Source organism: Micromesistius poutassou (genome assembly GCF_964030765.1).
Source record: "Micromesistius poutassou genome assembly, chromosome: 14".
NCBI classification, from domain to species: domain Eukaryota; kingdom Metazoa; phylum Chordata; class Actinopteri; order Gadiformes; family Gadidae; genus Micromesistius; species Micromesistius poutassou.
The window spans coordinates 16,094,270-16,114,124 of NC_140284.1; the positions used below are offsets into that span (position 1 = coordinate 16,094,270).

At 53.5% G+C, this 19,855-nt stretch overlaps 2 protein-coding genes across 3 annotated transcripts in view; both read right to left on the minus strand.

Annotated features, from left to right (window-relative positions):
• Positions 1 to 8,131, minus strand: part of LOC311358915 (uncharacterized protein) — an 8,845-nt gene extending 714 nt beyond the window's left edge. Inside the window, exons 1-7 of one of the 2 annotated variants that reach the window (XM_084479013.1) lie at positions 6,915 to 8,131; positions 6,409 to 6,491; positions 5,541 to 5,763; positions 2,088 to 4,186; positions 896 to 1,102; positions 358 to 463; positions 1 to 198 (exon numbers count right to left, since the gene is read on the minus strand). The exon at positions 1 to 198 is cut by the window's left edge and continues 714 nt beyond it. In XM_084479013.1, the coding sequence (XP_084335139.1) occupies positions 362 to 463; positions 896 to 1,102; positions 2,088 to 4,186; positions 5,541 to 5,763; positions 6,409 to 6,491; positions 6,915 to 7,248 (3,048 nt within the window). In that variant the 5' untranslated portion in view covers positions 7,249 to 8,131 and the 3' untranslated portion in view covers positions 1 to 198; positions 358 to 361. The remainder of the gene's footprint in view (positions 199 to 357; positions 464 to 895; positions 1,103 to 2,087; positions 4,187 to 5,540; positions 5,764 to 6,408; positions 6,492 to 6,914) is intronic. The other variant, XM_084479014.1, reaches the window with a different exon arrangement.
• Positions 8,132 to 8,752: 621 nt separating this feature from the next.
• Positions 8,753 to 19,360, minus strand: chaf1b (chromatin assembly factor 1, subunit B). Its single transcript, XM_084478309.1, has 14 exons — positions 19,279 to 19,360; positions 18,256 to 18,402; positions 17,651 to 17,783; positions 17,004 to 17,124; positions 16,412 to 16,515; positions 15,715 to 15,811; positions 15,395 to 15,479; positions 14,892 to 14,985; positions 14,706 to 14,775; positions 14,121 to 14,212; positions 13,386 to 13,545; positions 12,183 to 12,767; positions 9,865 to 9,944; positions 8,753 to 9,326 (listed from the first exon to the last, which is right to left on the minus strand). The coding sequence occupies exons 2-14, from the start codon at positions 18,379 to 18,381 to the stop codon at positions 9,226 to 9,228; spliced, it is 1,848 nt and encodes a 615-aa protein (XP_084334435.1). The 5' UTR covers positions 18,382 to 18,402; positions 19,279 to 19,360; the 3' UTR covers positions 8,753 to 9,225.
• Between the last annotated feature and the right edge of the window lie 495 nt (positions 19,361 to 19,855).

Genomic DNA, 19,855 nt, shown 5'->3' on the forward strand with positions numbered 1-19,855 from the left:
CTCCGACCCGTTGTGCTGTGTGTGTGTGTGTGTGTGTGTGTGTGTGTGTGTGTGTGTGTGTGTGTGTGTGTGTGTGTGTGTGTGTGTGTGTGTGTGTGTGTGTGTGTGTGTGTGTGTGTGTGTGTGTGTGTGTGTGTGTGTGTGATGTACAAGCGGACCAATCCCGTCCCAGCGTCGCGTCCCTCCAGTGCGGCGAACCTGAGAGGAAACACGGTAGTGAGACACGGATCAGGGTCTGGGGGGGTCTGGGGGGTCTAGGGGGGTCTGGGCGTCTGGGGGGGTCTGGGGGTCTAGGGGGGTCTGGGGGGTCTAGGGGGGTCTGGGGGTCTGGGGGGGGTCCGGACCCTCCTCACCTACCTCCTCAGGAGGACGCCAGGCAGCTGCGGCACTTGTAGAGCGTCTGGTCGTGGGTCCTGATGTGGTTCCTCACGTTCCTCAGCCTGAAGAAGTTCTTGCTGCAGAGCTACAGGGGGCGACAACCAGGTCACCAGGTCACCAAAGGCTAAACCGTCATCACCACGCACAGGTGCCCTCCATACCCTCCACCAACGCAGCTGGTCCTGCAGTGTCTCCAGGACCAGCCTGGAGACACCGGAGTACCACACAGGTGTGTGTGTGTGTGTGTGTGTGTGTGTGTGTGTGTGTGTGTGTGTGTGTGTGTGTGTGTGTGTGTGTGTGTGTGTGTGTGTGTGTGTGTGTGTGTGTGTGTGTGTGTGTGTGTGTCTCTGTACGTGTGTGTTTCTCTGTGTGTGTGTCTCTGTATGTGTGTGTGTCCCTGTGTTTGCGTGTGTGTCTCTGCATGTGTGTCTGTTTGTCTCTCTGTGTGTGTTTGCACGCGTGTGTGTCTCTCTGTGTGAGTGTGTGTGTGTGCGTGCGTGCTTGTGTGCGTCCTTACCGGACAGGGCCAGTGTTTGCCCTCGACGTGCCTCAGCCGATGCATGACCAGAGCCAGGCAGTCCCTGTAGGAGGTGTGGCACGTCAGGCAGCAGTGGGCCGCCCGGGGGTCCTGCAGCCCGGGGGGCCGGGGGCGGGGCGTCAGCCGCGAGGGACGGACCGCCCCCAGCAGGACGCAGCGCCGGACGGCCGGAGCTCGGCCCGGTGTCTGCGCACACGCACACACACGCACACGAGCACACACACACACACACACACACACACACACACACACACACACACACACACACACACACACACACACACACACACACACACACACACACACACACACACACACACACACACACACACACAGATTATTTGCTTGCCTCAAGTCCTCCTTGTGACAGTGCAGCATTGGGGTTAGGGCTGTGCGGTGTGGACTAAAATTATATCACGGTATGATTTGAGGCGTAGACGGTAACGGTATTATACCACAGTATGTTAATTGTATCTTCTAATTGCGATATAAAAGCTTCTGAAGGGGTAAAATACTGGCTAGATAGAAAAAATGCTAAATCTTTTTACTTCAATCAAGTTACTTCCATCTCTGAAAAACACTAATGTTTAATAGTATGGATTTCTTTCTCCACTTGCTCGCGTAGCTTGCCGTAGTTTCGGCATCTCAAGTTGGTGTGGGCAGGGAACGCGTACGTGGGGTCGAGTGATTTGATCTCTTTAAAGCCCTTTCTATGGACAATTTGAAAGGGAACCATGTCCTTACACAGGTAAACGGCGTCCTTGTCCTTACACAGTGACGGCGTTTGTTATCTCGTTCCACCGCTGGCTTTTTTTTGTCGTAAGGACTGGCTTTGGAAAATGCCTGCAGAAGCGATGTCTGAGATGCAGACACAGCTTCACGCTACCAGTGTCTGTCTCGTACGGTGGGGAATGAGAGCTCGTGAAGGGGCGCGCTTGCGCAATAGCAGACTGCCTGAGAAGGCAGTATCGCTGTCAAATCTGTCCCTGGGAAAAGTAGCGTTGCACCGAATTGAAAAAGGAACTATGTTAGCTAGCCTGGCCTCCCGCTAGCCTCCTCTGCAGGAAGCTAGCGTGTTTAAACCAAACACGGTTCCTTCCCAACAGGATGACCTGAGGCCTCCCGTCAGTCAGAGACCTCAGTGAGTGAGCTTGACGGTCTCTCCCCGTACCTTTGGCGTGTCCCGCGGGGTCCTGCTGGTCCTGGAGGGCGGGGCGGCGGGGGCCCGGTGAGAGGTGGTGCTGGTGGTCCTGCGGGGCGGGGCCCGGTGAGAGGTGGTGCTGGTGGTGCTGCGGTGGGGCTGCGACCGCGCCCTCGGCCCCCTCCCCTGGCTCACGCTCTTCTCCACCCGCTCCCGCTTCACCCTGAGCGGGGGCGGGGCCGCCAGGGCCCCCCGGGGCCGCAGCACGCGGGGCTGGGGGCCGGCGGCGGCGAACTGCTCGCGGGACACGGAGCGGGTGAGGCAGATGTCCACCGACTCCTCCTCCCGCTTCACCCCCGCCGGCGGCCGGCAGAAGCTGAACAGGAAGCCGGGGTCCAGCAGCTTGATGGGCGGCTTGCTCCGCCTCTTGCCCAGGTCCGGGGGGGCGGGGCCCGGGGGGGCGGGGTCCGGGAAGGCCCCGTCCACGGGCAGGGGGTCGGCCGGCTCCTCCTTGATGACCCGGTACAGCGGGTGGCTGTAGACGGAGGGCGGGGGGGTGGAGGTGGTGGTGGTGGTGGTGGTGGGGGTGGGGACCGAGGCCTCCAGCCCGTCCGGCCTGTCGGCCTGCGGCCCCGGGGGGCTCCCGTCCGCGGGGGCCGCGGGGGGGGACCGCCGGCCCCCGGCCCGGCCCCCCTCCTCCCGGGGCCCGGTCCTCCCGGGGGGCCGTCTCGCCGCCACATGCCGCGGCCTGGCTCGGGCCGGCGGCGGTGGCGGCGGGCGGCGGCCGTTGCAGAGTGGCGCTCTCGTCGCTGCGGCGTCCTCCCTCGCCGCTAGCCCGCCGTCGTCAAGGCGACCGTGTGGCGGGGGCGGCGGCCCAGTGATGAAGTAGTCCACAGGCTCCGCCTTGATGGTGCGGAACACGGCGGTGGTGGCGGCAGCGGCGGCGGGGACGGGGGCCGGCGGCGTGCGGACCGGGGCGCTCTCGGCCCGCCGCGGGGAGCTCCGCAGCGCCCTGCCCCCGCACGCCGCCCGGGACGCCGGCTCCGGGGGGGCGGGCGCGGCCCCCCTGCTCCTCATGCTGCGGTCGCTGGGCGGGGCCCTCGGGGGGCCCCTCGGCCCGCCGGCCCTGAACCCCGCGGCGCCGACGGGCCGGTCCTCGGGCTCCGCCTTGATGACCCGCTTCAGGAGGCAGGCGGAGGCGGGGCTGCAGAGCGGCAGGCGGGCGAAGGCCAGCTGGGGGCCGGGGGGCCGCGGGGCCCGCCTCTTGGTCAGGGAGTAGTTGTTGGCCTTCAGCTTCCGCAGGCGCTTCTTCTGCCGCCAGCCGACCAGGTCCTCGGGGCGGGGCAGCAGGGCGGTGCGCTGCAGGCCCAGCACGCTCATCAGCCGGTACTTCTCCTGCACCCGCTCGTAGCCCCCCTCCTCCTCCTCATCCTCTTCCTCCTCCTCCTCCTCCTCCTCCTCCTCCTCCGCCGGCTCCTGCTTCACCCGGACGGGGCCGGCCCTGGGGCCCGCCCGCCGCCGGGGCCCCGGGGGGGCCTTCTTGTTCCTGCGGGGGCTCTCGGGCCGGGGCAGCAGCCTCAGCACCTTCTGCGCCGCCCCGGGGGTGGAGCGGAGGAGGCGGTTGTGGGGGGGGGAGGGGAGCGGCGAGGCGGGAGGTGGCGTGGAGGGGGCGGGCCTCGAGGCCTTCTTACAGGACGGAGACTTGAAGTCCATGAGCTTCATCCGGGGGTGGGCGGGGCTGTGGAGGGCGCCGTTCTGCGGCGGCGTGCCCGGGGGTCTCCGCCTCGCCATGCGCCGGGGGCTGCCCTCCGGCGCCGGGCCGAAACCGTCCTCCATTGGGCCCTCCGCCGCGGACGAGGAGAGCCGCTCCCTCTTCCGGTGGGGCCGCAGCTCGCGGGGGCGGGGCCCGCCCTGGGGGAAGGCCCCGGCGGAGGGGCCGGTCCGGGGGCCCCTGGGGGCCGGCGGGGGGGTCTGCTGCTCCCTCAGCAGGGCGGAGCAGGCCTCCAGCGCGGGCCACATGCCCAGGTGGCGCGCCATGGCGCTGACCTCCTGCAGGTCCTCGGGCCGGACGCGCAGCGTGGAGGAGTAGGAGAAGTCCAGCAGCGGCAGCAGGCTCTGCTCGCTGAAGCCTGGAACAGGCCAGAGTGAGAGGGTGAGTGAGAGGGTGAGTGAGGTAACGGGACAGAGGGAGAGTGAGAGTGAGAGGGTGAGTGAGGTAACGGGACAGAGGGAGAGTGAGAGTGAGAGGGTGAGTGAGGTTGCGGGACAGAGTGAGAGTGAGAGGGTGAGTGAGTTAACGGGACAGAGGGAGAGAGGGTGAGTGAGTGAGTTAACGGGACAGAGGGAGAGTGAGAGGGTGAGTGAGTTAACGGGACAGAGGGAGAGTGAGAGGGTGAGTGAGTTAACGGGACAGGGAGAGTGAGAGTGAGAGGGTGAGTGAGTTAATGGGACAAAGGGAGAGAGGGTGAGTGAGTGAGTTAACGGGACAGAGGGAGAGTGAGGTAACGGGACAGAGGGACAGTAAGAAGGGAGGAAGAGTGTGAGGGAGTTAAAGGTGGTGAGAAGGGGGTCAGTCACTGAATGAGTGAACAGAGAGTGAAGGGAATGATGGAGTGAGCTAAAGGAGTGAGAGTTGAGTCAGTTTGAAGGGAGTAAATGAATGAGTACAGAGAACAGCATGACTGGGTAACTGAATGAGTGAAGAGAGGGTTCGACTGAGCTGGGTGATGAGTTGAAGGTAGTGTGAATGAGAAGGCAGTGAGGGAGGAGGGTGTGATGAGAGAGGGCCGGGGTAAACCACAGCATCACAAGGCCAGTGTGAGGCGTAGGGCGTAGTGATACGGGATAAACACAGGGGAGGAGACGCATCAAGTAGACCCTCCTCTCATCAAGCGGCCAACACCCACCAGGGCGCCCTAAACACCCCGCAGCCTGGGTGCTCACCGTCTGAATCTCAATCTGGACGTCATGCGGCTCTAGGTTTGATTCTATGACCTCTGGGGCTACCGTAAGGAAGGCCTGACCGACTTCTCTCTTTTGTTCTTAATTAATTCGAGCAAACTGTGATGTGAGATTTTGTTGAAACATGACCAAGATAGAACATTATCCACCACCTTGATTACTGTATTGATGTCCTTGGTGAGTACTTTAATTCTACTATAGTACTATAATTCTGGGTACTGCAGTTCTGCATACTGTAGATCCGGGTACTGTAGCTCTGGGTACTGTAGCTCTAGGTCCTGTAGGTCGGTGGAAAAGCGGCAGTAGTGTAGTTCTAGGTACTGTAGCTCTAGGTACAGTAGCTCTGGGTACAGTAGCTGTAGGTGCTGTAGTTCTAGGTACTGTAGCTCTGGGTACAGTAGCTCTAGGTACTGTAGTTCTAGGTACTGTAGCTCTAGGTACTGTAGCTCTGGGTACAGTAGTCCTAGGTACTGTAGTCCTAGGGGACGGTCGCTCTAGGTGTTGTAGCTCTAGGGGACTCACCGGTGAGGTCCACGTCCGTCCGGGAGTCCACCTCCTTCTCGGCGAGGGTCTCCTGGAAGAACTCGCTGGCGGCGGCCAGCACGGCGCGGTGGGCCGAGAAGGCGCGGCCCTCCGTCCGCAGCGTGATGTCACAGAACAGCCCCGCCTCCCGCTGGCCCCGCAGCCGCCGCAGGACCTCGGCGCCGTGCGACGCCATCGTCTTGGTTACACTGCCCCCGCCACACTGGGGGGAGAGAGAGAGAGAGAGAGAAAGAGAGAGAGAGAGAGACAGGGAATGGGAGAGACGGGGACAGAAAGAGAGAAATAGAGAGACAAAGTCAGAGTCAGACAGAAAGAGAAGAGAGGTTTTGATTGCCTCTATTTGTAATGTTCATCTTTTCTACTATTGTTCCTTAGCATCATATGATGCTAAAAACATTCTTCTAGATACATGTTTTGCAGACCACATGCTTGCCCTCATCAATCACATAACTCTGAGACTGACACCTGTCACCTCTGACCTCAGGTAGCCTCCACTCTGCCTCTGTTACACAATGAGAGGAACCATTCCCCCTTTAAGTCACCTTCTCATCTTCAGTTTGGCCGTCTTATGTTTGAGTGACTATATCACCTGGGTCATTTCACATAATGCCGGTACGGGCGACAAACACAGAGTCATGTGACCATCTGTCTGCACTGGAACTACAAACCCTAGTCAACATTTCTCTAGAAGGGTACAGGAAAACAATCTGTGATGTTCTAGGGGCATAAATGAACCGTCAAATGGGGATATTGGGGAGGGAGCTCCAAGAGAACGTGGAGGAGGTGTGAGGCTGGTGGGAGGTGCCGGGCTGGTGTTTGGATGTGAGGTCGAAGGAGGCCTGCGTACCTCATGAGGCCTCACCTGGGGTTTCTGTGTCCGCTGGCACTCGGGACAGCCCAGGACGTGGCTCCGGATGTGATGGTACATCCCTACAGGGGGAGGCAGAACCGGGATTACAAGCTGTACGCACTTTATGAAACAACGCGTCTTTAAGTCACTTAATCATCTCCAGTTACAGACTAGGTGATGACACATATACTATTGACAACTCTTGAACGTTTGAAGATACAAGCCCAGACCCATTAGCCTACAGCATCAAGACGAACAGATTGCAACTGTACTTTAACAAGCATACAACGGAGACAAGACACCACACATGTACTTGTGTCGACAACTCTGAACATGTTAAATAACGACTCATATTGAGCCTGGATCCTGAGTCAGCCCTCAGCATCATGAGGAACAGATCATTCAGGGTTAGACTCCCACTGTACTTTAACCAGTGTGCCCCCGAGGCAGGAGACACCACCTCTACATGCACCTGTGATGAGGGCAGGTGCCGGGTCTCTTACCGTCCCACCAGTAGTTCTCCGCCACGCACTTGTACGTCTCCTCAAAGGACAGGTGACGCAGGCCGGCCCGCCGCCGGTGGAAGGTGGACACCGCCTCGTGTCGCCGCTCCTCTGTCAACACCTCCCGGTAGTTGATGAAGCCTCGCTCCAGCTTTTTCCGGTAGAGGAGCCCGTCGATCACCTCGAAGTTGGGGGAGCGGGGCGACGGTCCCCGCCCGGTCCGGTCCCCCGCCGGGTCTCCGTTCGAGGACGGGCAGAACGTCTCTGCACTTCCGTAGTGCGGGTTGTAGGTGCAATCGCCAGCCATTTTAACGAACTCGGTTATCGTTTGCATGTATCCGGTGTCCAAGGCCTACCGCCTGGAACGAACCTCCACCGCGGTGTCTGGGGCCGGGCAGAGCCGGGGTTCAGGGCCGTACCTCCGCCCCCGTCCCGACATGCACCCCACGTGGGTAGGGGAGAGGGGTGACAGGACGGCTGTCCCAGCAGAGACCACAACAGACCCTACACAGTTCAACTCCAGAAGCCTAGTCTATTGAATGACCGGGGGGACACATGTTAAGACTTAAAGTACCGTCCTGAGTCTGGGTCTCCTCATGTGTACAGTCCCTGGTCATGCATCATGCATGGTTCCTCTCCGAGTCGTGATGGTTCCCTCACTTCCTACCACTTCAACACACTGATCATCGCGTCCTTAACGTGGTCGTCCTCTCGGTTCCAGACCTCATCTTCCCTCCCGTTACAGAAGGTTGTTGGCGTTTGTTTGGATCGCAGGCATATCGATCACAGCCTGATCGATCACAGCCTGATCGACTGTGGTCCAGAGAGCCAGGGAGATCACATCTAGAGACACAAAGTAACCTTTGGATCAGAGCGGTCACCTCATTAGACCAGGACCAGGCATCCTCCGTCCTCTGGGTCTAGAGGCTCTCACTCGGGCTCCTCTGGTTCCTGAGCGGAGCAGGAAGCGACCAGATGAGGATGATGATGATGATGATGATCCGTCCAGAGCCGCCGAGCAGCGAGGTGCCTCCGATCAGACCCGATAGGACGAGTTACCCGAGGAGGACCTCACAACCGGGCCAAGATTACCCCGTCTGATCTCCGACATGGTCCATATCTCGTCCGTTTACCGTAAAGCCCTTCAGATGATCGTATAATCCCCCCAGCAATTAACTCGTAACCTTCCGTTTGTTACTAAATAACAGCCGAACTGATGCCCGGTTCCCCGCCTTCTGACAAAGACCATTAGTAGAGGTTTTAAAGAGCCTCGTGAGCTCGCGCTGTGATTGGCTGTTAGAGCTGTCACTCACCGTGACTTTTTTTCACGCATCAAGGTCGGTTGTGAGCGCAGTGTAGTAGAGCTGATGCAAGTGTACTTGACTTGAGGATGTATTGTGTGTGTGTAATAAAGGCTTCATCCACGATATTTTATTAGACATACGATAAAGATAAGTACAAATACGCCTCTGAATAAAACGAAATAGCAGATACGTTTTTTTCCCTGTTAACACACCACACATATCAGAGCTGCTGTAAATATTAATAATTTCATTTAGCTAATCACTGAACTCTACTGAAAAGTGTTTTAACTACAATGATGTAATATGAATTTTTAGATGTAAAAACTTTCATTATGTTATTAGTTGCATAGTGTTTATGGGATTAGCGAAATACAATATTCAATGTTCAAAATGTAAAATTAAACATTCCCATTCAATATTCCTAATCAAGTGAAGTCAAATGTTACTGGCCCTATCAGGGTAGTTACCCACATTGTTAAACCAGTGAGTATGGAGTGATATTGTAACATAATTCCAGCAGAGACCACAACCAGATCAGATACGTTTTTTTAATGTGCTACAAGCGTTCAGTGACATGAGTCACAAGTAAGAAAAACATATTTCGAAATCATCTTTTTACAAAATCTTCATAGCATGGCACAGTTATCCACATAATATAATACAGACGTTTGATTAAACAAACCAAAAACAAACGACAACAACTGAGAACAATCAGACCTTTCATAAAGACAGTGAGGCAAACTAATAACCCCGCTGGACAGAAAACATAATGAGCATCACCATGGACCGTGGTTTACACAACAACCTCAGACATAATCCTTTAATTAAGTTCTTCCTAAGTACATCAGTTGCATGTGTTCATGGAGGCCGAATAAATCCACCCACCCAACTCTCCTCCCAGTAACCACCCAACTCCCCTCCCAGTAGCCACTCAACTCCCCTCCCAGTAGCCACCCAACCCTCCCCAGTAGTCACTCCACCCTCCTCCCAGTAGCCACTGGGAGCCACTATGGCTGGGCGGCGTCCTTCTTGGGGGGGGGCTCGGTGGTCTTGGGCCGCTTGGACTCGGGGGGCAGGCAGACGGGGTCGGAGGGGGGGGAGGGCCTCTCTGTGGGGAACAAGGGAGACGATCACATGAGCTCATGTGATGAGACCCCTCTACGTTGCTATAGCAACTTACACAACCATCACTGGTAATACAAAACATGGATGCTGCAATATTTACATGGTTGAGAAACATCAGAAAAAGAGCCGGTTCGATAACAACGCTGAAATGTGTAAAATGCCATTTTACATTTACCTTTACAGTCGGCGTTTAGCGGACGCTTTTATCCAAAGCCACTTACAATCAGCACATTCGTCAGAAGAAAGAGAAACAACAATATATCTCTGTCGGTACAGTAAGGATGTTCATATTAACCCATTTCCCCTATACAACAGAGATAGCTAGGATAAGATGCTACACCATGCTAAGTACTATTCTTAAGACCCAGGACGTACAACATACAATAAGTGAGTACAATAAGTGGATTATGTTTCCATTACTGCACTATAGCTTGCTCCTTATGGAGCTGCATCCTGAGGAGGTGTGAGCACATGAATCCTGAGGAGTTGGGAGTACATGAATCATGAGGGGCTGAACCCACCATGCTTGGCCTTCTCGGTGGAGGACGGTGTGAAGAGGGCCGCTGGGGACCGCAGAACCACCGGGGTCAGGGACACGCGCCTGGAACACAAGACCAGAGACCTCAGGACGGGAGGGGTCCGAGAGGGCACTGGAGGCAGCGTGAGGGGCCCCGCTGGAGGGGCCACCGGAGGCAGCTGGAGGGACCCTGCGCTGGAGTGACGTTGTGTAGGTCACACCCCACATAGTAAAATACTGCACATAACGCTCCTTACATTTACATTTTGCAGATGCTTTTATCCAAAGTACCTTACAATATATCTCGGTGGGTACATTGAGGATGTTCATAGAACCAAGTGCCAGGATGTACAACATTAATAAGTGTGTACATTAAGTGCCAGGACGTATAACCTACAATAAGTGCGTAAGAGGGGTGTGGGGGGCTAAGGGGGGCGGCTCCTTAACTTCCGTAGCGCTGCACTGACCCACAGGGTTTAGTTAGTTAGTAGGGTTTCAACATATAGTTGGTTCTGTTGACTAACAGAACAGTTTGAAACTGAATTCAATTAATTTAAAACATCAACATTTAGAAGGTTCTGTGGCCTCGCAGGAGAACCTAGTCCTGGTCCTGAAGTGGAGCGGTACAGGACTCATGGTGGGGTCGCGCTGGCAGATGCGGCCCTACACACGCCCACTATTGTCCGCCAGCAGGGCCCCCGGCCTGGGGTCTTTATTGAGGAACCAGCGGGGGGGGGTCCGACCAATCCCTGAGGCCAGACAGGGCTTTGTTCTCCCGGCCGTCCAGGAGCAGCGCGGCTCCGGCTGTTTACACCAGCCGCCTTCACTGAATCCATCATATACAGAGACGCCTTAAACAGCCCAGACAGGACCTCGCTCTGAGGACTACACACACACACACACACACACACACACACACACACACACACACACACACACACACACACACACACACACACACACACACACACACACACACACTTTCTTTCCCGGGGGCCACTAGTAGTCACACAACATTTGAATAAAGGGTTTGAATATTTACATACCGTAGTGTCCTTGTTAGTGTCCTTGTTCTACTGGCCCTGTCCTAGGCCCTGTCCCAATTCTCCCCCTTCCCCTAGATTTGAGCCATAACACTACCCCTTTGCGTTCCCGCAAGACGTTAAAAAGACGTTAAATTAAATATAGGCTACTATACGGGACATAGACCGCAGCCTACCCTCATGAACACACCATGACTGCACTTCACCACCACACCACTAGGCTATGTGAGCAAACTGCACGATCAATTAGATTTGACAGATTGCAAGTCCAAAGAAGTCACCTTGCTTTTAGCTAAATATGCTTTTGAGGTAAATACCAATTGGCTACGGACTTTGAGTTAAGCACCCGTGGTCATTTCCTGTGAGACCAGGTTGCCTTAATTACATCTGTCACATATGTCAGGTGAAAACTAAATGTCAAGGGAAAGAGGCGGTGGTTGAAAAAAGTATTTTGATCGCTTATTAAGTTCATCAGTTGCTTATAATGGTACAGCCGAGAACAGCTGAGACAATCCTTAATTCAAACATGCCGTTTCATTTTGCCTCAATTGGCTACGGATGCAAACTTGGAATGAACATGCGCAACATGCAGGGATTTCTAAAGGTTACTGTACAGTGGTGGAGTCTAGCGTCAGGAGCTGAAACATCATTACGGTAGAGCTAAGAAGGTTCTACAAGCTCTTCAGACCAACCTTACCAACGACCGACGTAGGCTACGAAAGAGCTTCGTAGCAAAGAAAGTTTCGGGAAACACGCTAAATGTTAAGGTAGAACTTAAAGAAGAGGTTACGAATACCAGGGCTTTTGCCCATGGTAAGGCTATGTGTGCAGTGCGCCAACTTTCTTTATGAGATAGAGAGACCCCCTTAAAGATGAAAAGATAATTCAAACCCTGGTCCCAATACTTAAGGGAGCAAGGGGGAGTGCTGTTTTTCCCTTAAAATCAACCCTTGAACGCTAGCCAGCTCGGGAGCTGACTTGCAGCTAAGGGCACTCAAAGCAAGTGTTCTTGTTAAGGGGACAGAAATGGGACTGGGCCCTAGTGTCCTGGTCCTAGTGTCCTCGTTCCCTTGTTCTATTGTCCACGTCCTAGTGTCCTCATCCTAGTGTCCATGTTCCCTCTTGCTAGTGTCCTTGTCCTAGTGTTCTCGTTCCCTCGTCCTAGTGTCCTCGTTCTAGTGTCCTTGATAATAAAATATTATAATATAACAGTATAATAAATACTGACAGTAAAAGGCGGTAGGATGTGAACCCTGAACAGAAGCTAAAGCACCCTTACCTGGGGGCGGGGCCCTTGGGAGTGGAGGGGCCCTTGGGAGTGGAGGGGCCCTTGGGAGTGGAGGGCCCCTTGGGAGTGGAGGGCCCGGGAGAGTAGGTGCCCTGGAGGCCCTTGGTGCCGGTGGGGGTGAGGGGCCCCAGGCGAGGCTGGGGCGTGGAGGGGGCGCTGGTGCTGCCGGGAGCCGAGATCTGGGGGCCCTCTGCCGGGGCCCGGGGCCCCGCCGGCTTCCCCCAGCCCTCCAGGGTGTTGAGGGTGATCCTCCGCGGCGGGGCCTTGCTTGCGACGGTCGGCGTCCCCCGGCTCCTCTTGTCCTGCGAGGGGGAGGTCAGGGAGGACAGGGGGGTGGACGGGGCCTCCCTGACGGCCGGGGCCACGGCCACGGCCGCGGGGGCCGGCTGCGGGAGCGGGGAGGAGGTCCTGGCTCCAGCGGACCTCTTGACCTTCTTCTCAGGGCCCGGCGTTGGGGTGGAGAGCTCCAGGACGGGGGGCTCCTTCAGGGGCTGGCCCAGCTCCCCCGGGGAGAAGGACACCAAGGAGCAGTAGCCATCCGTGGACGACACGGCCAGGAAGAGGCCGTCCCCAGACCTGGACCCGGGGAAGACACGGCTCAGAACCAGGGACCCACATCTCAGAAACCAGAACCACACAGAAACCAGAAACCTGGAAACGCTTCTCCATACTCAGGGTGAACCAAAGACAATAAGATCAGAACCCTAAATCACTTCATTAGCCAAGGAGGGAATTGGACTAGGTGCACAAATAGACTTGGTATTTGTAATACAAGCTGTTTACTGTTATATGGACATTTTAGTATACAAATAACTAGAACACAGCCTATGCTCATTATGTAGAGCCCTATATTAAGTTCAAAATGTTCAATCAGCTGGGGTCTACAAAAGGGACTGCTATTGAGTCAGAGGAGGGAGAGGAGAGGACCGGAGAGCAGAGAGGAGAGGCTAGGAGAGGAGAGGAAGGGAGGGGAGAGGAGGAGAGGAGAGGAAGGAGACTAGGAGGGGATGGGACTGGAGAGGAAAGGAGAGGACAGGAGAGGAGAGGATTGGACAGGAGAGGACAGAGGCTAGGAGGGGACGAGAGAGGAGAGGAGAGAGGCTAGGAGGGGAGAGGAGAGGAGGAGAGGCTAGGAGGAGGAGAGGAGAGGAGGGGGCAAGAGAGGAAGGAGGCTAGGAGGGGACGGGGCTGTACCAGCTCAGGTCGCTCAGCGTGTGGTAGTGAATGTTGGACACCAGAGCGAAGGGCAGGGTCTGCTGCGTGTCGTACAGGTAGACAGAGTCCTCCGACGCCACCGCCAGCACCATGCGGTACGGCAGCTGGAACACGTTGGGGAGGGCCTCCGTGGAGCCGTCTGGGGGAGGGAGGAGGAGCGGGGGGTGGGGGGGCACCAGTGCTGGCGTTAGAGAGGAGCCTGGTGAGAGGCCCCCAGTAGTGGGCCAGTATCAGGGCCCGCCCACTAGCCTCCATGGAGACCGGCGCAACAATGAACACAGACAGTACCGCTATACTATTAAAGGGATGGACGGAATCTTTTCATTGACTTCTGATGATGCTGAATGTACCCTGTAATGAAGTTCGGTACCCTGAATGAAGGGTAGTGAAGCTGTGCATTAAGCACCAGAAGACGATGGTCCACGAAATCCATTCTAATCTCACGTCCTTCCGGTCTATCGACCTCCTTCTATTCCTTCAAGCTGATTTAATGGGTCTTTTTCCCCTCCTGGCTACGCAGCCAATCATCAGTTCATCAGCTGACTTTGGGATGTGTATTTATGTACTTGGTGACATTTTCCTGACCAGGGGTTCAGTAGGTGTGTGGGGGATCCCTCAGTGATGTGTGGTGGTTACGTCTCTACATCCTGCCGTCTGTCCCTCGCCTACAGTGAGGTATGCCGCACTGCTTCCCCAGGCAGAATGCTGTCCTACCGTCGGCCTGCTTGGTCCTCAGCTGGAAGTAGACAGGGCAGCAGCGCACCGCCAGGGTCGCTTTAGACGGACAGGGCAGGTGGGCGATAGGCCTGAGCAAACAGTATCATCATCATTATATCATCAGTATTCATAGCCATTGTGCTGCTTCATAACTTTCTAAGGGAAAAGTGATTCGGGGAGGGGAAGACACTGCAGCGGCCGCTGAACAGCCTAGCCGCTAGGCCAAACAGCCTAGCCGCTAGGCTAAACAGCAAAGCCGCTAGGCCAAACAGCAAAGCCGCTATGCTAAGCAGCCTAGCTGCTAGGCCAAACAGCCTAGCCTAGCTTATCAACAACGACACATCTCACAAACGTCCAATTAGGAAGGAACTGCTCCAAGTATGCTTTGACATACCAGGAATTCGGCTCTATTTCATCGCATACAGTTTACAGACAATATATACAACAAATCTCTGCATTTGTTTATATCTCCCATTGACTCATGATTTAGAGCTTAGCTGTAGTCTCACAGAGTATCAACACAGAGTATCACGACGGAGTATCAACACAGAGTATCAACACAGAGTATCACGACGGAGTCACCTCTTGAGGCTCTTCCTGGAGAAGACGTAGGTGGTGTTGGTGACGTTCTCCCCAGCCTCCACGCACCCCGCTGAGGACCAGGATCACACCACATCATCATCATTATCATCATCCTCCTCCTTAAGAAGACATGTTTTAACCCAGCATGATGCCTTTATCCCCCTGTGTGTGTCCGACTGTGTGTACCGGGGGCCAGCAGGAAGGAGCCGTCTGGGGTGAAGGTGAGGCGTCTGAAGAACGATCTCATGCTGTCGTCATGGAACATCCGGTACGGCTTGGTCTACACAGACACACACGATATTGGCCATCAATATTTAATATCAACACCACAGCATTCCTGATTGGTCAATAACGAACCACGGCCGTGCTTTAGTTTCAATAACCGCACACCTCTAACGACAGGAGGCTAAAAGCCTGTTATCGGGAAAGTAACTTGTATCGAATGATGTGGGATCGGTGGAACATACCACAATGGAGGGGTCCCGTTACGGGGAAATAATGTATAACGTGGTGGCGGTGTCCACCACCGCCGAAATACATCCTTATTTAGTCCTGATTGCTTATGGATTATTATTATTTAGCCATCGAGCAGAGGGTTTCATTGGGGTGAACCCAAGAGGTGCTGCCCATCTCCTCAGGGAGGCGTGGTTAGTCCGTTACGACGCGCTGCCTTCTACAGGAAGCCCCACCTCTCCGTCTCCGGGGGGCCCCGAGGTCATCTTGCTGACGCAGTACGCCTTCTTCTTGGTCTGAGTGCTGTACACCCGCATCACTCTGAGAGGGGGGGAGACAGGTCGTCAACATCCTCTAGTAAACATGCATGTTGTACTTCCTTGCGCATAAAAATAGTACTTAGCATTGTGTAGCGTCTTATCCTAGCTAGCTGGTTCTAGCTTTGGATACAATTTTTTGCTAGATTCCCTGAATGTAAATGAGCACAACGTGTGCCCCCTGATATTATCAGGGGGCGGGGGTGTCTGTGTCAGCGTTATGGTGGGGGCTCTGGTACCTGTCGCAGCTGAGCGTGGCTACGTACTGCCCCAGGGGGTCCCACGTCACCCCCTGCACGTAGCTCTTGTGGTCGTTAAATATGCTGATCTTCTGACCTACAAAAGGAAGAAATACATGTTAATGTTAATAAGCATGTATTATTAGGTTTACATATGTTTCCATCTGGTTTAAATACCGTTAAAGCGGTTCTATTGCAAAAATCAAATTCATGTGGACCGGCTGCTACGGAAAGGGCTACAATAGTGAATGTTATTACGGCTCAACAGTTCTGATCACCAGCCCCTAAAATGTGTGGGGTGCCCATCTGTACCCTCCAGCTGCATGTACAACATGGGGGTACAACATGGGGTACAACTAATCCTACAGACACCCCATAGTGTGGGTGTAACTAGAGATGTTCTGAGTATTGGCTGATACTGAGTATATACCGATACAGCATCTAGCATTGTAAACTTCTTATTGAAGGGTTCTCTTACGATGACAGCAATGCATATTCAACAGCATACCACTGTAGTGTTTGTGATGTTCTCTGCCTGTGTAGTAAATGAGGCAGGTGATGGTACTGGATCGGCGCATAGACTTGATAATGATAATGATAATGCATTTTAGGCAGTATTGGAGAAATTTCCGATACTGGTATTGGAACAACTAACCAGAACCAGTTTAATATTGCACAGAAGAAGCGTATCTCCCACCTTTGGTGACATCCCACAGGATGGCCGTGTTGTCCACAGACCCAGACACCATGAAGGTTCCCTCACGCGTCCAGGAGATGTCGTACACGTCCTCGATGTGACCCCTAAGATAAAATACTAGTCAATATCCCTCAAACAGAGCGGCTGACAGGACACAAACAGGCCCGATGAAACAAGTTTATTTGGGAGTAAAGTAGGCCTGAACGATTTATCAAATTCAAACAGACATCGGAATGTAATGGAACACAATTTTTGAATCACAAAGACAGTGATTCAAATAAATAAAGTGTGTGTTTTATTTCTGCACTTTAGTATGTGTGATTTGTTATGGACTGAAAATCAGTAAGATTCATGTTTATTTTACAATTCAATAGTTCATACTATAGAATGATTTATTGCTTGTGTTTAGTGAATAATACAGAAGATTAGGAAAAATCGCATGCTAATGGAAATTGCGATATTGGTCCAAAAAGTAAAAAGTTAGATAATTTCCCCAAATCGTTCAGCACTAGAGTACAGGAATCTGAATATCAAAACTATGAATACAGATATGACGGTGATGACAGAATGTGGGCGTTCTCTGTGTCCTGACCTCAGGGTTTTGACCACGCTCCAGCTCTCCTTGTTGAGCAGAGAGTCGTCCTCCTCCTGGAACAGCGGAGACGACTCGGGCTCCTTGTGGTCGTTGAGCTTCCACAGCAGGATGGCAGCGTCTGGACACACAAGAACACCCGAGGGTCAGAACTAGAGCCCTCGAGAACCCCTGAGGGTCAGAACTAGAGCCCTCGAGAACACCTGAGGGTCAGAACTAGAGCCCTCGAGAACACCTGAGAGTCAGAACTAGAGCCCTCAAGAACACCTGTGGGTCAGAACTAGAGGCGCACTGTGGAACCTCTAGGCTGATGACGAGCTTCGTAAAGCTACCGCAGGCCGGAACAGACGTCATTTTTAAATGTCGTCAAGAACTGCGGTCTTTTTAAATGTACCCCTAGCGGCATCACAGGACTAGAATATGATGCTTTTTAAAAACAACAACAGAATGTCAATAATTGTCCCACCCTCGAGCAAAACATTATTACACATTTTGGCCAATCCTCAACTTCAATGATACACACGCATCCCCCTGCCAGAGCGAGCCATCGCAACACAGCATCAAAGAGTTCAGTGAAAACGCTCCTCCTCTTCTCGTTGCTGGGAGTGAATTCAAGTGTCTGGATGAGGAAACACAGCGGGCCGTACCGTCGCCTCCGGAGGCCAGCAGCTCCCCCCCCGGGCTGAAGCGGACCACGTTGACGGCCTTGGTGTGTCTGGCCAGGTTGGAGAGGAAGTCCACCACCGCCTTCCCGTCCGGGCCCGTGTCCACCCGCCACACCTGGACCCCCACACAACACACTGTTGTTTACCATGTTGCACAACCAGCCAAGATGAAAGACTGAACATGTTACTCATTCGAGACCTGCCTTTAAAACTGCTGTTGTACTTACCTACGATTTTCCATATATATGCAATGTATAAAACTCATTGCATCGGTAGACCTAGATTTAGTAATCAAGTTCTATTGGCTGGTGTAAATGCAGTCTGTGTGCTGTAATGCTATGAGCAAGGACCATTCTGTAATAAACCTCATATATAACAGTTAGAGTCTAAATGTTATTTATATTTTTTTTACTGAACCTTTATTATCAATATTCTGCTGTTAAGTTCACGTCCATTTGACCAACAGAGCATTAAACTGTAATAAAGGTAACACAATCAGTCGATCGACAGATATAGATAGTGAATGGTATCCGACAGCGATGCATTTAGATCCAACCTTTGATTATCCTCCTCCTACTGCAGCTTACCCTGACTGTGGTGTCGACCCCGGCTGTAGCGAGCCGGAGCACTCGTCCATCTCCGTGGTGCTGGAAGTCCAGACTGTACACCGGCTCCTTGTTGTGCCAGGCGATCTCACACGTCACCACCTTCATCCTCGTACGTCTTGATGCCCACTTTATCGGAAAACGAGAGAAATGAACGACAGGTGTCAAATTAACAGTGGGGTTTACAGAACTGGTCGACTGGACAGCTCAAAGCCCTACACTAGAACAGACCTGGAGCTCAAAGCCCTACACTAGAACGGACCTGGAGCTCAAAGCCCTACACTAGAACGGACCTGGAGCTCAAAGCCCTACACTAGAATGGACCTGGAGCTCAAAGCCCTACACTAGAACAGACCTGGAGCTCAAAGCCCTACACTAGAACGGACCTGGAGCTCAAAGCCCCACACTAGAACGGACCTGGAGCTCAAAGCCCTACACTAGACTATGGCCACCAAGCCACGAGAGACCCTCAGGTCACGACCTCCACTGTCATGTGTGAGATGACAACGTTGTTATGTATGAGCATCTTCCTGTCCTTAAGTCCGTGGAGAGTTCAGGCCCTTCAGGACACTGGAAGGAGAGTTCAATCCCTTCAGGACACTGGAAGGAGAGTTCAATCCCTTCAGGACACTGGAAGGTGCAACGCTTCACAGATCTCTGATCTCTGACAGGACCGACGGAGATCTTTGTGAACCCAAAGGCTCGTCGATACAAAGGAGGACGAGCCGAGCTGTGCAGAGAGGTGCAACATGTCGCCATTTAACACCAGCAGATTGCTACAGATAAGACTTATATCCTCATGAACAGGGCCTGAGGTGGAGATAATGGAGATAATAGAGACATAGAGGACTAAGAGGTCGCTCCTGTTGACGAGAATGTCGGGTTGTCATGTCTCGAGTTGATACGGAGACGAACGCTGAAGCCAACATGTTTTTGGCGAAAAGACAGAATAATAACACACCATACATAACAACATAATACATATCCTACTAACATAATACATACCTATTCTCCGTCCGCTTGATACCGTTGGGGTCGGTTCCCTCGTCCAGCGGTAAACAGATGAAAACTTCAGCAGCTTTCCCGCGTAGGATTTACTCCGAGCTTCCTGTTCAAGTCCACGTGATTGGTCAGAGTACAGGATGGGGAGGGGCTGAACGTCTGATTGGTCAGGGTGCAGGAGGTGGGGGGTATGATATATATGATATGAATATTATTTATTATGACATTCTTTTTGTATAATTGACCGTTGCTAAGCATAATTTACCGCTGTCAAGGAAAGTGTATTTTTTTTGCCTCTGATTCACGTCTTTCGTATCACTCCGCAAGCAGTCCGGTAACTTATCAACCCCAGCGTATTCGGTTGCTAAGCGACGTCCACGTCTTTGGCGGACTATTTCTCTGCTGATCAACACTACGAATGCTTGTAACAAATACATTGTAACAAGAGTAGTTGTTTTTTTTCGTTTTGGCAAGTAGCCGTGTAATAAGCGGGATAATGTATAGAACGCCGGTCATTATCGAAAATATATTTATATTTTCCTGATCATGACCGGCGTTCTATACATTATCCCTTACTTAG